Source organism: Lactuca serriola, chromosome 3, assembly GCF_051521515.1.
Source record: "Lactuca serriola cultivar US96UC23 chromosome 3, Lser_US96UC23_V15, whole genome shotgun sequence".
Classification (NCBI taxonomy): domain Eukaryota; kingdom Viridiplantae; phylum Streptophyta; class Magnoliopsida; order Asterales; family Asteraceae; genus Lactuca; species Lactuca serriola.
In genome coordinates, this window is record NC_136410.1 from 102,898,139 (window position 1) to 102,912,687 (window position 14,549).

The 14,549-nt window shown below is 33.8% G+C and overlaps 1 protein-coding gene across 1 annotated transcript; it reads left to right on the plus strand.

The window, feature by feature from the left end:
* The first annotated feature begins 4,864 nt into the window (after positions 1-4,864).
* On the plus strand, positions 4,865-10,219 carry LOC145092973 (vacuolar protein sorting-associated protein 35A-like). Its single transcript, XM_079030983.1, has 21 exons — positions 4,865-5,133; positions 5,252-5,348; positions 5,454-5,577; positions 6,103-6,288; positions 6,379-6,523; positions 6,609-6,698; positions 6,790-6,912; positions 7,020-7,094; positions 7,168-7,227; positions 7,312-7,428; positions 7,519-7,755; positions 7,836-7,901; positions 8,010-8,099; positions 8,534-8,623; positions 8,718-8,810; positions 8,882-8,950; positions 9,011-9,091; positions 9,184-9,291; positions 9,374-9,477; positions 9,627-9,740; positions 9,858-10,219. The coding sequence occupies exons 1-21, from the start codon at positions 5,041-5,043 to the stop codon at positions 10,069-10,071; spliced, it is 2,376 nt and encodes a 791-aa protein (XP_078887109.1). The 5' UTR covers positions 4,865-5,040; the 3' UTR covers positions 10,072-10,219.
* Positions 10,220-14,549: the final 4,330 nt, after the last annotated feature.

A 14,549-nucleotide genomic window follows, 5' to 3' on the forward strand; every position in this document is an offset into this window, starting at 1 on the left:
CCGAGATAGCAAAGAAGAGCAAAGTACCTTATACCGCAGTTGGCTCAATCATGTATGTTATGACATGTACTCGCCCTGATGTGGCCTTCTCTTTGAGCATGGTCAACAGATATCAAGGGAACCCTGGTAGAGCACATTGGACCTGTAACATCCCAAAAATCAAGACCAAAATTTTTTGTTTTAATTATTGCATATAAAATTTGTTGGAGGAAAACATTACTGATATCATATTAATTCATAAACCATAGTTACATGTCTCAAAACCATAATGTCAAATAGTAATAATGTTAAAGTACAATCCCAAAAATCTCAAATGCGGAATCATGTGTGTGTGATGCGCTGCTACCCTGCCGGCTCCTTCCCCTTAGACGAAAAGGTACCTGAAACTAAAACTGAAAAACGTAAGCACAAAGCTTAGTGAGTTCCCTCATCATACCACATACCATACAATCATACATACTGTCGGGCAATTCTAGGGTGCCCGACCTATCCATGTCAAGCCATTATGGGATGCTGACCTACTCGTATCAAGCCATTATGGGGTGCTGACCTACCCGTGTCAGGCCATTCTGGGGTGCCCGCCTACCCTCCGGTCTATCCCAACTGGCCACATGGACTGTTTCACCCCTACCACTATCACATAATATCATATCATAATCATGTTGTCATACATATCTGGGGTGTCCGACCTACCCTTCGGTCCTAACGGTCGAATCGAGGGACTATTCCCCTCCTACTACCACTATTGCATATAACATATCATACTGGCACATAGAACACATCAGGTAGTAGCAAACCTAGACAATTATCACAAAGACAATTATCTAAAGACATTCCCTGCTGGTGGGCCGACATTGTGGTCGTAGACCCACCTCTACCGGAAGGTAACTCACCTCAATGTCGTGTAGTGTCTGCACTGTCCTCGGTATAGAAATCAACTCTTATCAACTCTTCAATCCATACACAACAACCTTTCTAAATTACTATTTCATACTCATAACCCTTACAAGGGTCAACTCAAGTCCAAGGCAAAGTCAAAGTCAAAACCTTGGTCAAAGTCAACATTTGGTTGACTAGACTCGCCGAGTTGGTCCACCAACTGGTCGAGTCCCCACGTCCACAAAATGCTACAATCTCGCCCCTACTTGTCGAGTCTATCAAGAGCTCAACGAGTCCGCCTTCAACAAAACATCAGGACCTTCTTCAACTGACTCGCCAATTGAAGAAAGGAACCAAAGTGGGACAATTAGTCTTCACTAACTGATAAAGTGAGTTATTGCTCTCACACTTAGGCCTGAAAATTGGGTTGGGTTCGGGTTGGCGGGTCAGAAAACATAAACTCAACCCAACCCATATAATATATGGGTTGACAGGTCACAGGTTGGTGGGTTAGAAACCTCAACCTAACCCAACCCATATAACCCGTTTAAGTATATGGGTTCGCGGGCTCACAAGTTAATGGGTCAAACCAACCCATATAACCTGTTTAATAAGTGAACAACATATTTTTAAAAATGAGTTTTTTTCAACATAAATTCATAAAATGATTATAGTAATTAACATAAAAAAATGGTTTCCAACATAAATGCATAAAGTCAATAATATCCAAATAAAAAAGAAAAATAAAAACATTCATAGAAAGTGAATGTGTTCTTCGTTCGTGACTCGTAAAAATAAAGACATGTATTTTTTCTTTTTCTGATTAACGAACTGCAAATGCAGATTAGTCACATACGAGTATGGAAGGAATACAACGATACGAAATCTTACGAATACGGATGGAAATCAAAATTCATTAATAATTAAATATCTCAGTTATATATATATATATATATATATATATATATATATATATATATATATATATATATATATATATAGGTTGGGAGGTTGACCCGCGAACCCAAACAAATAACCCAACCCAACCCATGAAATAAATGGGTTTATGGGTTGGCAGGTCAAAAATCTCAACCCAAACCCGTCTATTTTTGGTTTGGCTCAGTGTCGGGTTACGGGTTAGGTCGAGAGTTGCCACCCCTACTCACACACTCTCTCTTTAGATTATGTATATATATATATATATATATATATATATATATATATATATATATGCGTGTGTGTATGTTGAATCTTGGGGCACTAAGTGAATGTCCCCAAGAATGAGATGAAGATGGATTAAGAATATATGTGTAATAACATGTATCAAAGCATGTACATATATTAAGAGTGTGCATGAGGTATACGTTAGATACATGTAGCAGAGCATGTATGTATGCCTAGAGTATGTAAGGTTAGATGAGAAAGGTATTTGCTAGATACTTAAGAGATAGGAGAAAGAGTTAGCATATGATTATTTGCAGTGTGATCATAAGAGTAAGTATGTATGTCTAGACATTACTGGTATTGTGTAGAATACCAATATGTTATTAGACATAGATAGAGATTAAGTACTTACTGAGTTAAGTAATAGAAGAAAAAGATTAAAAGATCTCTTGATGAGATAAAGAGATTGCCCATGGGACGAGTGTTATGTGGCGAATCACAAAACAAAGATAAAAAGAAAGATGGTTCCTTCGGGGACAAGAGATAGAGGTTCCTTTGGGACAAGAGTTAGAGGCTCCTTCGGGGACAAGTGATAGAGATTCCTTCGGGAATAGAGAGTATGATTCCTTCAGGAATAAGAGTATGATTCCTTTGGTAATAAGAGTATGGTTCCTACGGGGAAAAGCGTATGGTTCCTACGGGGACAAGAGTATGGTTCATTCGGGGACAAAGAGCATGATTCATTCAAAAATGAGATTAAGTCTCTACGGGGAAAGAGATGATGATCCCTTTGGGGGGATGTAGATAGATGGTTCCTGCGGGAATCTAGATTATGTATGGTTAGAGAAGATAGAGAAAGGTTCCTTAAGAGGAACAAGATGAGAGAACTCTTTTTAAGAACTTAAAGATAATATGTGATGGATTAAAAGTAATTAAGGAATCCGTGAGGGATTCAATAAAAGAAGAAAGATTAAGGATCCATGATGGATCATAAGAGAGATGAGTAAGACCGGATCAGGATACCCGATAATGATAGTAGGATATTGTTCCCTTATAGTATGATATGAGATGGGGCCGTTGGATCTAAATGTGAACATAATGATGACACATTAGAGTAGAGGGGAGAGAGAGAGAGAGAGAGAGAGAGTAGAGAAGAGAATAGAGTAGAGAAAAGACATAGTTAGAGACAGAGAAAGAATATGTGGACAGTATGAGAAGATCCTAAGAAGAGGCTAAGATAAGTGTATGAGAAACAGAGTTGATGGCAGAAAAAGAAATATATGAGATGAGAAATAGTAGAAAGGAAGATTAGAGAAGAGTATAAGAGATAGATGAAAGAAGAGAAATGATAGCAGTGTATGCTATTAGAGGAATAGTTAGATCGTAAAGTATGAGAAAGAGAAGGAAAAGAAAGATAAGAAAAGTAGAAAGAATAACTCACCAATAAATAGATTTTAATATTAAACCCATGATTTGTCCTGAGAAGTAAAGTATTTTAATTTTAGTAGAATTCCGCAATATAAGAAAAACCCTGATATTTCCTTTAGATATTATGTATAGAAAATTTGGGTCGTTACATATTTAAATCAATATATTTACTGAGAATTTAGGAATATTTTAACATGATCTGATCCTCCATCTTTAGTTTTATTATATAGTTGAACCTAAAAGATTTATTATTCAACTTGAAATCGAGCATTGTAAGTAGCCATAAGTGTCATAGAATATATAGTGGTTCATCCATTAATTTCGAATTAGGCAACCCACACTCACAATATTCCATTTGTGACCTTATGTTGTTAGTATGCTTAAGAAGTTAAAGATGATTTCACTATTGACGTTTTTAATCAAAATCAAGTTATAATATATATATATATATATATATATATATATATATATATATATATATATATATATATATATCACTTGTAGATGTTTTGGCCACATGTGTTTCCGCTAAGAAGAAATAGAAATGGGCGAGCCCCTTGGCCTATAAGTGAGACCGTTCCCGCTAGATGATTATTGATTCTACCTTTTCAATTGCTATTATCCAATTGTAGTTTTTTTTTTTTTTTTTTTTTTTTTTTTTTTTGCTTCAGAGTTTGCGAGCAAATTTGAATACGAGTTAATTTTAATAACGCTATACAAAGTGTTTCACGTGTCAAAGATGTCCATATCATCACCGACACCACTCCACTAACAGTTAAAAATGGTGTTCATTAGTGACTTGAAAGAAGACAAAGGAAGAGAGAGAATGAGAGACAGGGGAAGGAAGAGAAAGATAAAGAGGGAAGTCTTCTATCTCTTCTGTAATCGGGCGTAAAGTTACTTTTGCCATTACACCTACTCCCTCCAATAAATGGTGTTCCACCGGTGACCTGGTTATCATATTATCTCACAGATGCATTTCACAGACCATTCCATATAGCCTAATATGATCTTATTAGATCGGTGGAAGTACTGACACGACACGCACACTGGTGGCTTACATGGCATTGCGGTGGTGCAGTAAACAAAACACCAAGTACGGTAGATACCGTAGATTGGTTGTGGGGTGGGTTATGATGAAGCTCTACCGCACAAGAAAAACAAACCTACCCCTTAAATGTAGTATTTTGTGCATAAAATTATACCATTGTACCGTGATGGGTATGATAAAATATGATATGACATTCACTAGTTACGTGAGGTGAAAGAATAATGATACCAAAGACTAAAATTATAGGAAAATATGATATGACATCCGATAGTCTTACGATCGATGTTACAAAGCAAAAGATAAAAACTATGTTTAGATAATTTTATCTAACAAAGACCTCCCTGATTGCCTTCAACTTGTTTTGCAGCCTACACGCACATACCTGGCGACTAACAGTCCAAAACTAAAAGCGGACTTTCCAATCTAAGTATACACGACCATAACAAAACTAACCACCTACTCGAAATCAACCCAACAGATTCATCCACAACAAGAGTGGGAGATAGATCGGTTCCAGAATGATGTCCGACGGCGTTGAAGACGAAGAGAAATGGCTCACAGCTGGCATCGCCGGCCTTCAACAGAACGCCTTCTACATGCATCGCGCTTTGGTAATCAATTCGATTCAAGTTTGATCTCTTAAACCCTAAATTGCTAATAATTACTTTGTTCATACTCGAAAACCCTAATTCATGAACCGCTTGTGTTGCTTTGCATTATTTGCTCCAGGATTCGAATAATATAAAGGATGCGTTGAAATACTCTGCTCAGATGCTATCGGAGCTTCGTACTTCGAGGCTTTCCCCTCACAAATACTATGAGCTCTGTAAGTACACTGATATAGCTCTTTTCTTTAGTGATCTGATATAGTGGTGAATGAAATAAATAAAATTGATGTGTTTGACTGTGAATGTGTTTTGTTTTTGGTTAGATATGAGGGCATTTGATGAATTGAGGAAGCTGGAGATCTTTTTCAAGGAAGAGAGTAAGCGTAGTTGCTCGATTATTGAGCTGTATGAACTTGTGCAGCATGCAGGCAACATATTGCCGAGACTGTAAGTGGGAAACTAGAAACCCTTACCCATTTACCTCTTCTTAGTACTATGGTCAGGTTCTGCATTAGCTATAGAAGATAAAAACAGTGAGGAAGACATTTCTCCAACTCTCAAAAAGTCAAAATGTTGGGCTGTTTTCAAGTGTCTTTTAAGTTTTAACCAACTTAAACAAAGATCAGCTTAAAATAATGGCGGATGCACTACAATTCCTACAAACAACAATTTGTGTGACCACATAAATGTTGCATCATCAAAGAATTTTAAAGATCCATCAGTAAATGATATTGGAAACAACCGGGGTAAGGGCTATGGGTTGAGAATTCTGTAGTATTTACATGGATGCTAGATAGATAATGGGAATAGAAATCGAGTCTTGTTTCCTGTGAACCAGAAAAATGCAGTATGTTATGTAGTTATGTAGGAATGTTTCCTAGCAATTCAAAGATAACCTGATGTGTATCACTGTACTGATTATATGTTATGGTTATCAGTTTTTGATACTCCTGCTTTCTTTCATTCATTCAGGTATCTACTTTGTACAGTAGGATCTGTGTACATTAGGTCAAAGGAGGCTCCTGCTAAGGACATTTTAAAAGATCTTGTTGAAATGTGTCGTGGTATCCAACATCCTCTTCGTGGACTCTTTCTAAGAAGTTATCTTTCTCAAGTCAGTAGAGATAAGTTACCTGATATAGGTTCCGAGTATGAAGGGTAAGATTGTCAAACTTGTACATGTTTCAGACTTTCAGTTACCAATTGCAAAGTCATTGAAGTACTAAATATACCCTTTGCTTTTTGTAGGGATGAAAACACTGTTATGGATGCTGTTGAGTTTGTTCTTCAAAACTTCACAGAGATGAACAAATTGTGGGTCCGAATGCAACACCAAGGACCTGCTAGGGAGAAGGAGAAACGTGAAAAGGAGAGGAATGAGCTTCGTGATCTTGTAAATAATTAATATTTTTAACTTTTCATATATATCATTTCAAATAAAGAATATCCCTTTCTAAGTTTTTTTTTTTGCTATACAGGTTGGAAAGAATCTACATGTTCTCAGTCAAATTGAAGGCATTGACCTTGAGCTATACAGAGACACTGTTCTTCCTAGAATCTTGGAGCAGGTATTTAATTTATAAATTTATATCTATATTCTATATATTGGTTATGTTTTTTTTTGTTGTTATGAACTCAGGATTCTCATAATAATTGCAGGTTGTGAATTGCAAAGATGATCTTGCTCAATATTACTTAATGGATTGTATTATTCAAGTCTTTCCTGATGAGTATCATTTACAAACTCTTGAAACATTATTGGGTGCTTGTCCTCAGCTTCAGGTGATTTATAAAAATATCTTTTTTTTTATAACTTCTGCTCTATTATGTATACTGTTTCAAGATTCTGTTACTAAGTTTCTATATTCATTGTTTTTTTATTTTTTCAGCCTTCTGTTGACATTAAAACAGTACTTTCTGGTTTAATGGAAAGGCTATCTAACTATGCTGCATCAAGCATTGAGGTGTGTGAACTTATGCTAATTTTTTTTTTAAAAAAGTTCACTTTCATAATCCCTGATAATAGTTTTTCTACAGGTTTTACCAGAATTTGTCCAAGTAGAAGCTTTTGCAAAGCTGAACAACGCCATAGGTCAGGTAAATAAGTTCTTCAACACCTCAGAGCATTTCACAAAAGTATAAAAAAAATAGTTCTTGAATTTATTTTTTTATTTATTTCAGGTGATTGAAGCACAACCAGATATGCCTGTTTTTGGAGCTGTTACTTTATATTCATCTCTTCTTACATTCACACTCCATGTCCATCCTGATCGACTTGACTATGTGGATCAAATATTGGTATTATTTTATTATTACTACTCTTTAAAATGATTTTTTTTTTTTTTGTAGTTTCTATATTGAAAGTTTTTATAATTTTTTTTTTGTCAGGGTGCATGTGTAAGCAAAATTGCTGGAAAAGGGAAGCTGGAAGGAAAAGCCACAAAGCAGATTGTTGCACTTCTAAGTGCTCCATTGGAGAAATATAATGATATAGACACTGCATTAAAGCTTTCAAATTATCCTTTAGTTATGGAGTATTTAGATGATAGCACTAATAAAGTTATGTCTAATGTTATAATCCAAAGCATCATGAAAAACAAGACTCACATCTCAACTGCTGAAAAGGTATTTCAATATATCATATCATTATTCAGTATAAAGACTTGTATTTTATAATTTTTTAATAAATGTTCCCACTTTTGTAGGTTGGGGCTTTATTTGAACTAATAAAAGGGCTCATTAAAGATTTGGATGGCGATGATAATGACGAGGTTAAATAAGTCAATTCATATTTTCACTTATATCAATATGAGTTTTTTTTTTTTTTTTTTATTAAGGCTTATATTTAATTTAATTTTATTTATTTCTGGGTTGTGCAGATGGATGAGGAGGACTTTAAGGAAGAGCAGAATTCTGTTGCACGTTTAATTCAAATGTTGTATAATAGTGATCCAGAAGAGATGTTGAAGGTATTTGAAATTTACATTTTTCAATTTAACAAAAGGACAACATAAGGGGTAAAATGGTCATTTTGATAATGTTTAATGGCTTATTATTTCTTACGGTGTGAGATAAAGGGACAAAAACCAATGCAAATTTACACCAGATGTAATGAAATCTGAATTTGGACTGAAGTTGTAGTTTTTACTAAACCACAGGGACCATTTCTGTAAATTACTCTATAAATAATGACTTGACGAGGGACCAAATTTGTCGTTTTACATTACAATGGAATTAACTACCAGTTTTTAAGGGACCAAATTTGCAACAACATGAAACCATGAGGACCGTCCATGTAAAGAAATCAAAAGTTGGAGTGAATTTATGATCTCCTTTATACCAGAGGGACCATTTCTGTAATTTACTCATATATAAATATAAAATATATTTTTCTGAGTTGCAGATTATATGTATGGTGAAGAAGCATATCATGAGTGGAGGACCCAAGCGACTTCCCTTCACAATTCCTCCACTTATATACAATGCTCTCAAGGTCTTTTTTTTTTTTTTTTTTTAATATCTGTTTTATTTTATTATGTATAATTCGTTTAAACTCCAATAATTATTTTATTTAAATGGTAATGCAGTTGGTGAGACGAGTACAAAGTCAGGATGAGAATGGTAGTGAAGATGAGACATCATCAGCCACACCAAAAAAAATATTTCAAATGTTGAATCAGGTAACAAATTCTCATTTATTATAAATAATTTCAAATTAGAGATTTTTTTTAATGATTGTTTTCTGTATCAGACAATTGAGGTGTTGTCAATGGTTCCAGTACCTGACCTTGCATTGAGGTTATATTTGGAATGTGCTGAGGTATGTGATTGTTGTGACTTTTGTATTATTTTTTTTTATTGACCTCCACTACCCTTGTAGGCTGCAAATGACTGTGATCTAGAACCTGTGGCATATGAGTTTTTCACCCAAGCATATATATTATACGAAGAAGAAATTTCGGTAAATTATAGTAATTATTAATCTGTAAGATTTTTGGTATATGGAAGTAGTTCCATTGATTATTTGTATTTATTTGTATTGGTGTTTGACAGGATTCCAAGGCACAGGTAACAGCTCTATATCTGATTATAGGGACACTTCAGAGGATGCACACCTTTGGGGTTGAAAACAGGGATACCTTAACCCACAAGGCCACAGGGGTAATCATTCTTTTGTATTGTATTGTTAAAATTACACTTTTATCCCTACTTACAGTTTTTAATATAAAAAAAATGGTAATAGTATTCAGCAAAGCTGTTGAAGAAGCCAGATCAGTGTAGGGCTGTTTATGCTTGTTCACATCTCTTTTGGGTTGACGATCAAGATGGAATCAAGGATGGCGAGAGGTACATACATCATACATCACCATTCCATTCATTTAAATTTTACAAATTTGGTCCCTGTGCTTTCCTCAAAACCACAAGTATGGTCCAAGTTTTAGAAACTTGAATAAAGTTGTTTGTATTGACATTGTGAATTTGTGATGGTGATGTAGAGTATTGCTTTGCTTAAAGCGTGCGTTAAGAATCGCAAATGCTGCTCAACAAATGGCGAATGTGACAAAAGGTAGCGGTGGATCGGTGATGCTGTTTATTGAGATTCTAAACAAGTGAGTAGCATGCATTAATAATAATAATAATATTTTGAATTTGAGTTTGTTGATATAATAATATAATATAAGAGAGAGTGGATTGGTGTTAATGATGATTGATTAATTATATTTCAGGTATTTGTATTTTTTTGAGAAGGGAAACACACAAATCAGTGTTGCATCAATTCAAGGGCTGATTGAATTGGTAACAAGCGAGATGCAAAGTGATAGCAGAAGCACATCAGATCCGGCTGCTGATGCTTTTTTTGCGAGCACGATCCGCTACATTCAGTCACAGAAGGATAAGGGTGGAGCAACAGGGGAGAAGTTTGAGGCAATTAAGGTCTGACACCTATTTGTGATCTATGCATGCTTTGCTTGTCTATATTTTTGACTTTTTCTCCTTTCTTTTTTTAAATTGATGTGTAACTTAAGAACCAAGTATCAATTTGATTTTTTTTTTCTAATATATAGGAACTTCTTTGATTTTTAAGAAAGAGGAGGAATTTAAGAAAGAGTGAATATTAAATTTTAAATTCGGATTGAGAAGAAATAAATAAACTGATTTGTATAATTAAAAAGTCTACAAATTTTTTTGTTGATCATATGAATGGTGAATAAAATCTTTTCCTACTCAAAGAAGTGAAGTAAATTCACGGTCATAAATATGTCACATGAATCTAACGGTTATCATAACAGATTATATATGATTATTGGAAAGTTTAAAATGGTCAAAATATGTGTGTAACAGTTATGAAAATTTGCTGCATCTAAGCAAGTTGTTAACCGAGTGATTGGGGATTAAAAAAAAATCCATCTTTTTGAACAAATTGTGGGTGGGTTCAGATTGTTGTTATGTTTATTCTCACCTAAAAGTTATATAAATCATGTACAAGACATCATTTTTTTTAGTAGTATTTTTCTGAAAAAGAATCCGCCAAGTTGAAAATTAGGATATGCACATCACAACTAATGTATAACTTAGGCGTTAGGCCCTGCTGTAATATAGTTTATGAATTAATAATGTTTAATAAAAAATAGATGATTAGTTAGATTGCAAATGCAAAATAACATTTAGATATATAACTAAAAACTAACATTACATGTAGATATATTTGGAATATTTTTGAAAAAATTTCATAAGCTTCTCAAAAACTGTTTCAAAGTAGTCTATAAAAGCTAGTTTATAAGCTACAATAAATTATTTTGTCATGTTTGTCAAATCAAAAAATAGATTATAAATAAATTATTTTGTCATGTTTGTCAAATAAAAAAATAGATTATAAGTTAGTTTTCTAAACAACTATTACAATTAGGGTTTCAACAATCTTATTGAACTTTATTAAAATTCTTCTAAATATACGTTTTATTAATTATAAAAAAACTCAATCTTTTGCACATATTTTTTTTTATATATTTTACTTATTTCGGTTAGTTTGTAGTTGGTTTCTGTATCGGTTAGTATACTCGGTGGTTCACTTAATTTATTGATTTTTATTGATGCAACTTTATCCGGATCTTTTCTTTTAGGACAATGAAAGGTACATAGCAAACTTTATAGACGCAATTTGAGCTATAGATATTTTCTTTAATGTATGTCGATGAAAATTATATAAACGAAAGGTACGGTAAAATAACTCGTTTAATGACTTCAACATAAATAGTTAGATAAATATTATTTAACATTTATTTTAATTTAATGAAATATATTACATATCTATCTTATGTCAGTTTTATATTTTATAGCTAACTTTTGTTAAATTTTTTTATTTGTTAGTAGCTAGATTTTTGGTTTACGACCAGTTTTTTTAGTTAATTTGTCAAATATAACCTAAAAAAGTAAATGGAAAGAGTCATGTTGTTAAACATAAATCAAGTGAATATGTGTGAAATCTATCATCGAAATATGTCAAAAATTTAAAAACCAATATTAGCTATTTTTCTTAATAATGTGATAAAAGATGGTCGTAAATTTCACTTTTGCTTTTCAAAATAGCAATCAGTTTTGAATTAATCTAATCGCGAAATGCACTATTTATATGGTCCCATAAAAAAAAATACCGCACAATCAATGTTCACTATGATTCATAGTCCATTACTACGAAACAAAAAATACAAGTAAAAAAAAAGGGATAATGACTTGAAAGGGTAACGAATTTTCGACTTTGTTCACATTTAGTCACTAAACTTTTTTTCATTATCTATTAGCCATTGAACTATTGAAACTATTCACATTTTACCCTTATGACCGGCTGTTACCGGTCATAAGGGTAAAATGTGAACAGTTTCAATAGTTTAATGGCAAATAAATAACGAAAAAAAGTTTAGTAACTAAATGTGAACAAAATCGAAAGTTCGTTTCCCTCTAAAAAGTTCAATGACTAAATGTGAACAAACTTCCTATTGTATTATGTTTTAGCAAATTATTTATTTTTGTTTAGTTGTAGCAACATTTATTGATGAAGAAATCTATGAAATAAAAAAACAAAATGTAACATCCGAATTTCCCGGTATCATAATTTAAGTATTTTTCTTTTGAGTTAAGAAGAGAGACTCGACGAGTTGACGCCTCAACTCGTCGAGTAAGGTCGCGACTGATGACTCGGATTAATGAATGGACTCGACGAGTCGGTGAGGCGACTCGACGAGTCCGCGCTGTTGGCAGAAACCCTAAATCTTTGGGCCCAAGCCATATTTAAAGGCACTTATGGCCTTCAATTGCGACTACCTTTCCCATAAGCGAGAACCCTAGCGAGCTTGAGTGTGTAGAGTGAGAGGAAGAGCTATCTTCAGCTTTTTGGTGTGATTTTGCAAGAAAGGAGAAGAGTTCCAGCAAGAGGGACCAAGGAAGGTTATTGTTCTGAGTTATTCAAGCAAGGAGCTTCATTATGAGGTACAAAAATGAACCCCTTTCCTTCCCTATTGTATAGATTCCATTTTGGGGTTAGGGCTTGAATCACTTCATCTTTGGGGTTTTGAATGCCTCAAACCCCTCTTGCAAGTTTGTGTTATAAATATGGACCCTTCTAGGTCCAAAGAGCCGAGAATATGAAGCTTTAGTAGTGTAAACCTTGGGGTTTGAAGTTAGGAATCTGGACCCTTTTAGGTCCAGAGAGCCGAGAATATGAAGCTTTAGTAGAGTAAACCTTGGGGTTTGAAGTTAGGAAGCATTTATGGGATTTTTATGGTATATATAGTTACTTTCATCTTACACATAGATATGAAGTATTTTATATAAATTACGTGCTATGTGTGCATATTATTTGAATATTTGTTGTCTATGTTGGATGAACGATTTTATACATGTTTTAAAAGATTTAAACGGTATATTTATTTTATATCTACAAATATGTTGCGGATGAAACACGGGTAAATGAAATAGTTGGTGTGTGATGAAATAAAATGATGAGAGATACGTGATGATAGAAAGGTGATGATAATTAGGTAAATAGATGATGATGAATAGGTGATGTAGGATGAAAGGAGATACCATAACCTTAACCGGCAATGTGGCGATGTAGTCATCTACCAAAGTATAGATGGCGACCACAGACTATTGTAGACAACCCAGTGGAAACACCAGCATGCCCATAACCTGTAGGTGATGAATTATGAGTTCAGGCGATGTTGGAACTACGTATTCATGCGATGATACTCTAACCCCTTACTATGAATTACGAGTTCAGACGATGTTGTAACTACGTATTCATGGGATGTCACAAATTCTGCATGCCAAACCAATGGTCATAATTCACATCAGTGAGAATGGTTCATTTTGTTATAAAACCAAAATCAGATTGGAAATTTTGATTTTTTATTTTGGAAAATGTCAAACCATTGGTTGTTTATTTCGGTTTCGGTTTTTTTTTTTTAATATATATTTTCATGGTTTTGTTTTGTTGTTGTTGTTGTTGTTGTTTTTTTTTTTTTTTTTTTTTTTTTTTTTTTTTTTTTTTAATTTCATAGATTTCTTCATCAACAAATGTTGCTACAATTTAACAACAATAAATAATTTGCTAAAACATAATACAAGAGGAAGTTTGTTCACATTTAGTCATTGAACTTTTTAGAGGGAAACGAACTTTCGATTTTGTTCTTATTTAGTCACTAAACTTTTTTTCGTTATCTATTTGCCACTAAACTATTGAAATTGTTCACATTTTACCCTTATGACCAGTAACAGCCGGTCATAAGGGTAAAATATGAACAGTTTTAATAGTTCAATGGCAAATAGATAACGAAAAAAATTTAGTGACTAAATGTGAAAAAAGTCGAAAGTCCGTTACCCTATCAAGTCATTATCCCTAAAAAAAATACTATCAAATGGGCTGTTGGCGGAAACCGCGAAAACACTATTCACTGCTAAAACAAAAGAATATATATAAATAAATAATTTTTAGTACTACAAATGTTCATATGTTTTTTCTACAAAAGCGAAGAATTAAGTTATGAGGAACTAAAAAAACTACTACTGTCAAAATAAGGAAAAATAAAAAACATGACTTAAATATGGGATCACATCACATGTGGCTCGTTTTGCGGTGTGTCCAATGTCGGGATGCGCATTTGACGTGATGAAAGTGATCGGACCAGATAAACCTGGAATCGAAATCGGGGTATTAGTTCGGTTCTCAATTCTCCATTTCTACTAAATCGGTTCCCAGTTTTTCGGTTCTCGGTCCGGTTTGGATGGGGACCAGAACCGAACACATCCATAAAGAACACACTTACTTGTAGAACTGAACCGGAAACCGGGGTATTTCGTCCGATTCTCGGATCTCTATTTTCCACTGAATCAGTTCCTGATTTTGGTTCTCGGCACGGGTC

Bases quoted from the DNA above. Each gene is read 5' to 3' on its own strand.
- LOC145092973 (XM_079030983.1), top strand. From the start codon at position 5,041: ATGATGTCCGACGGCGTTGAAGACGAAGAGAAATGGCTCACAGCTGGC. The intron at 6,289-6,378 runs GTAAGATTGTCA...TGCTTTTTGTAG, and splicing joins ATAGGTTCCGAGTATGAAGG to GGATGAAAACACTGTTATGG. The intron at 9,741-9,857 runs GTGAGTAGCATG...ATTATATTTCAG, and splicing joins TTTATTGAGATTCTAAACAA to GTATTTGTATTTTTTTGAGA.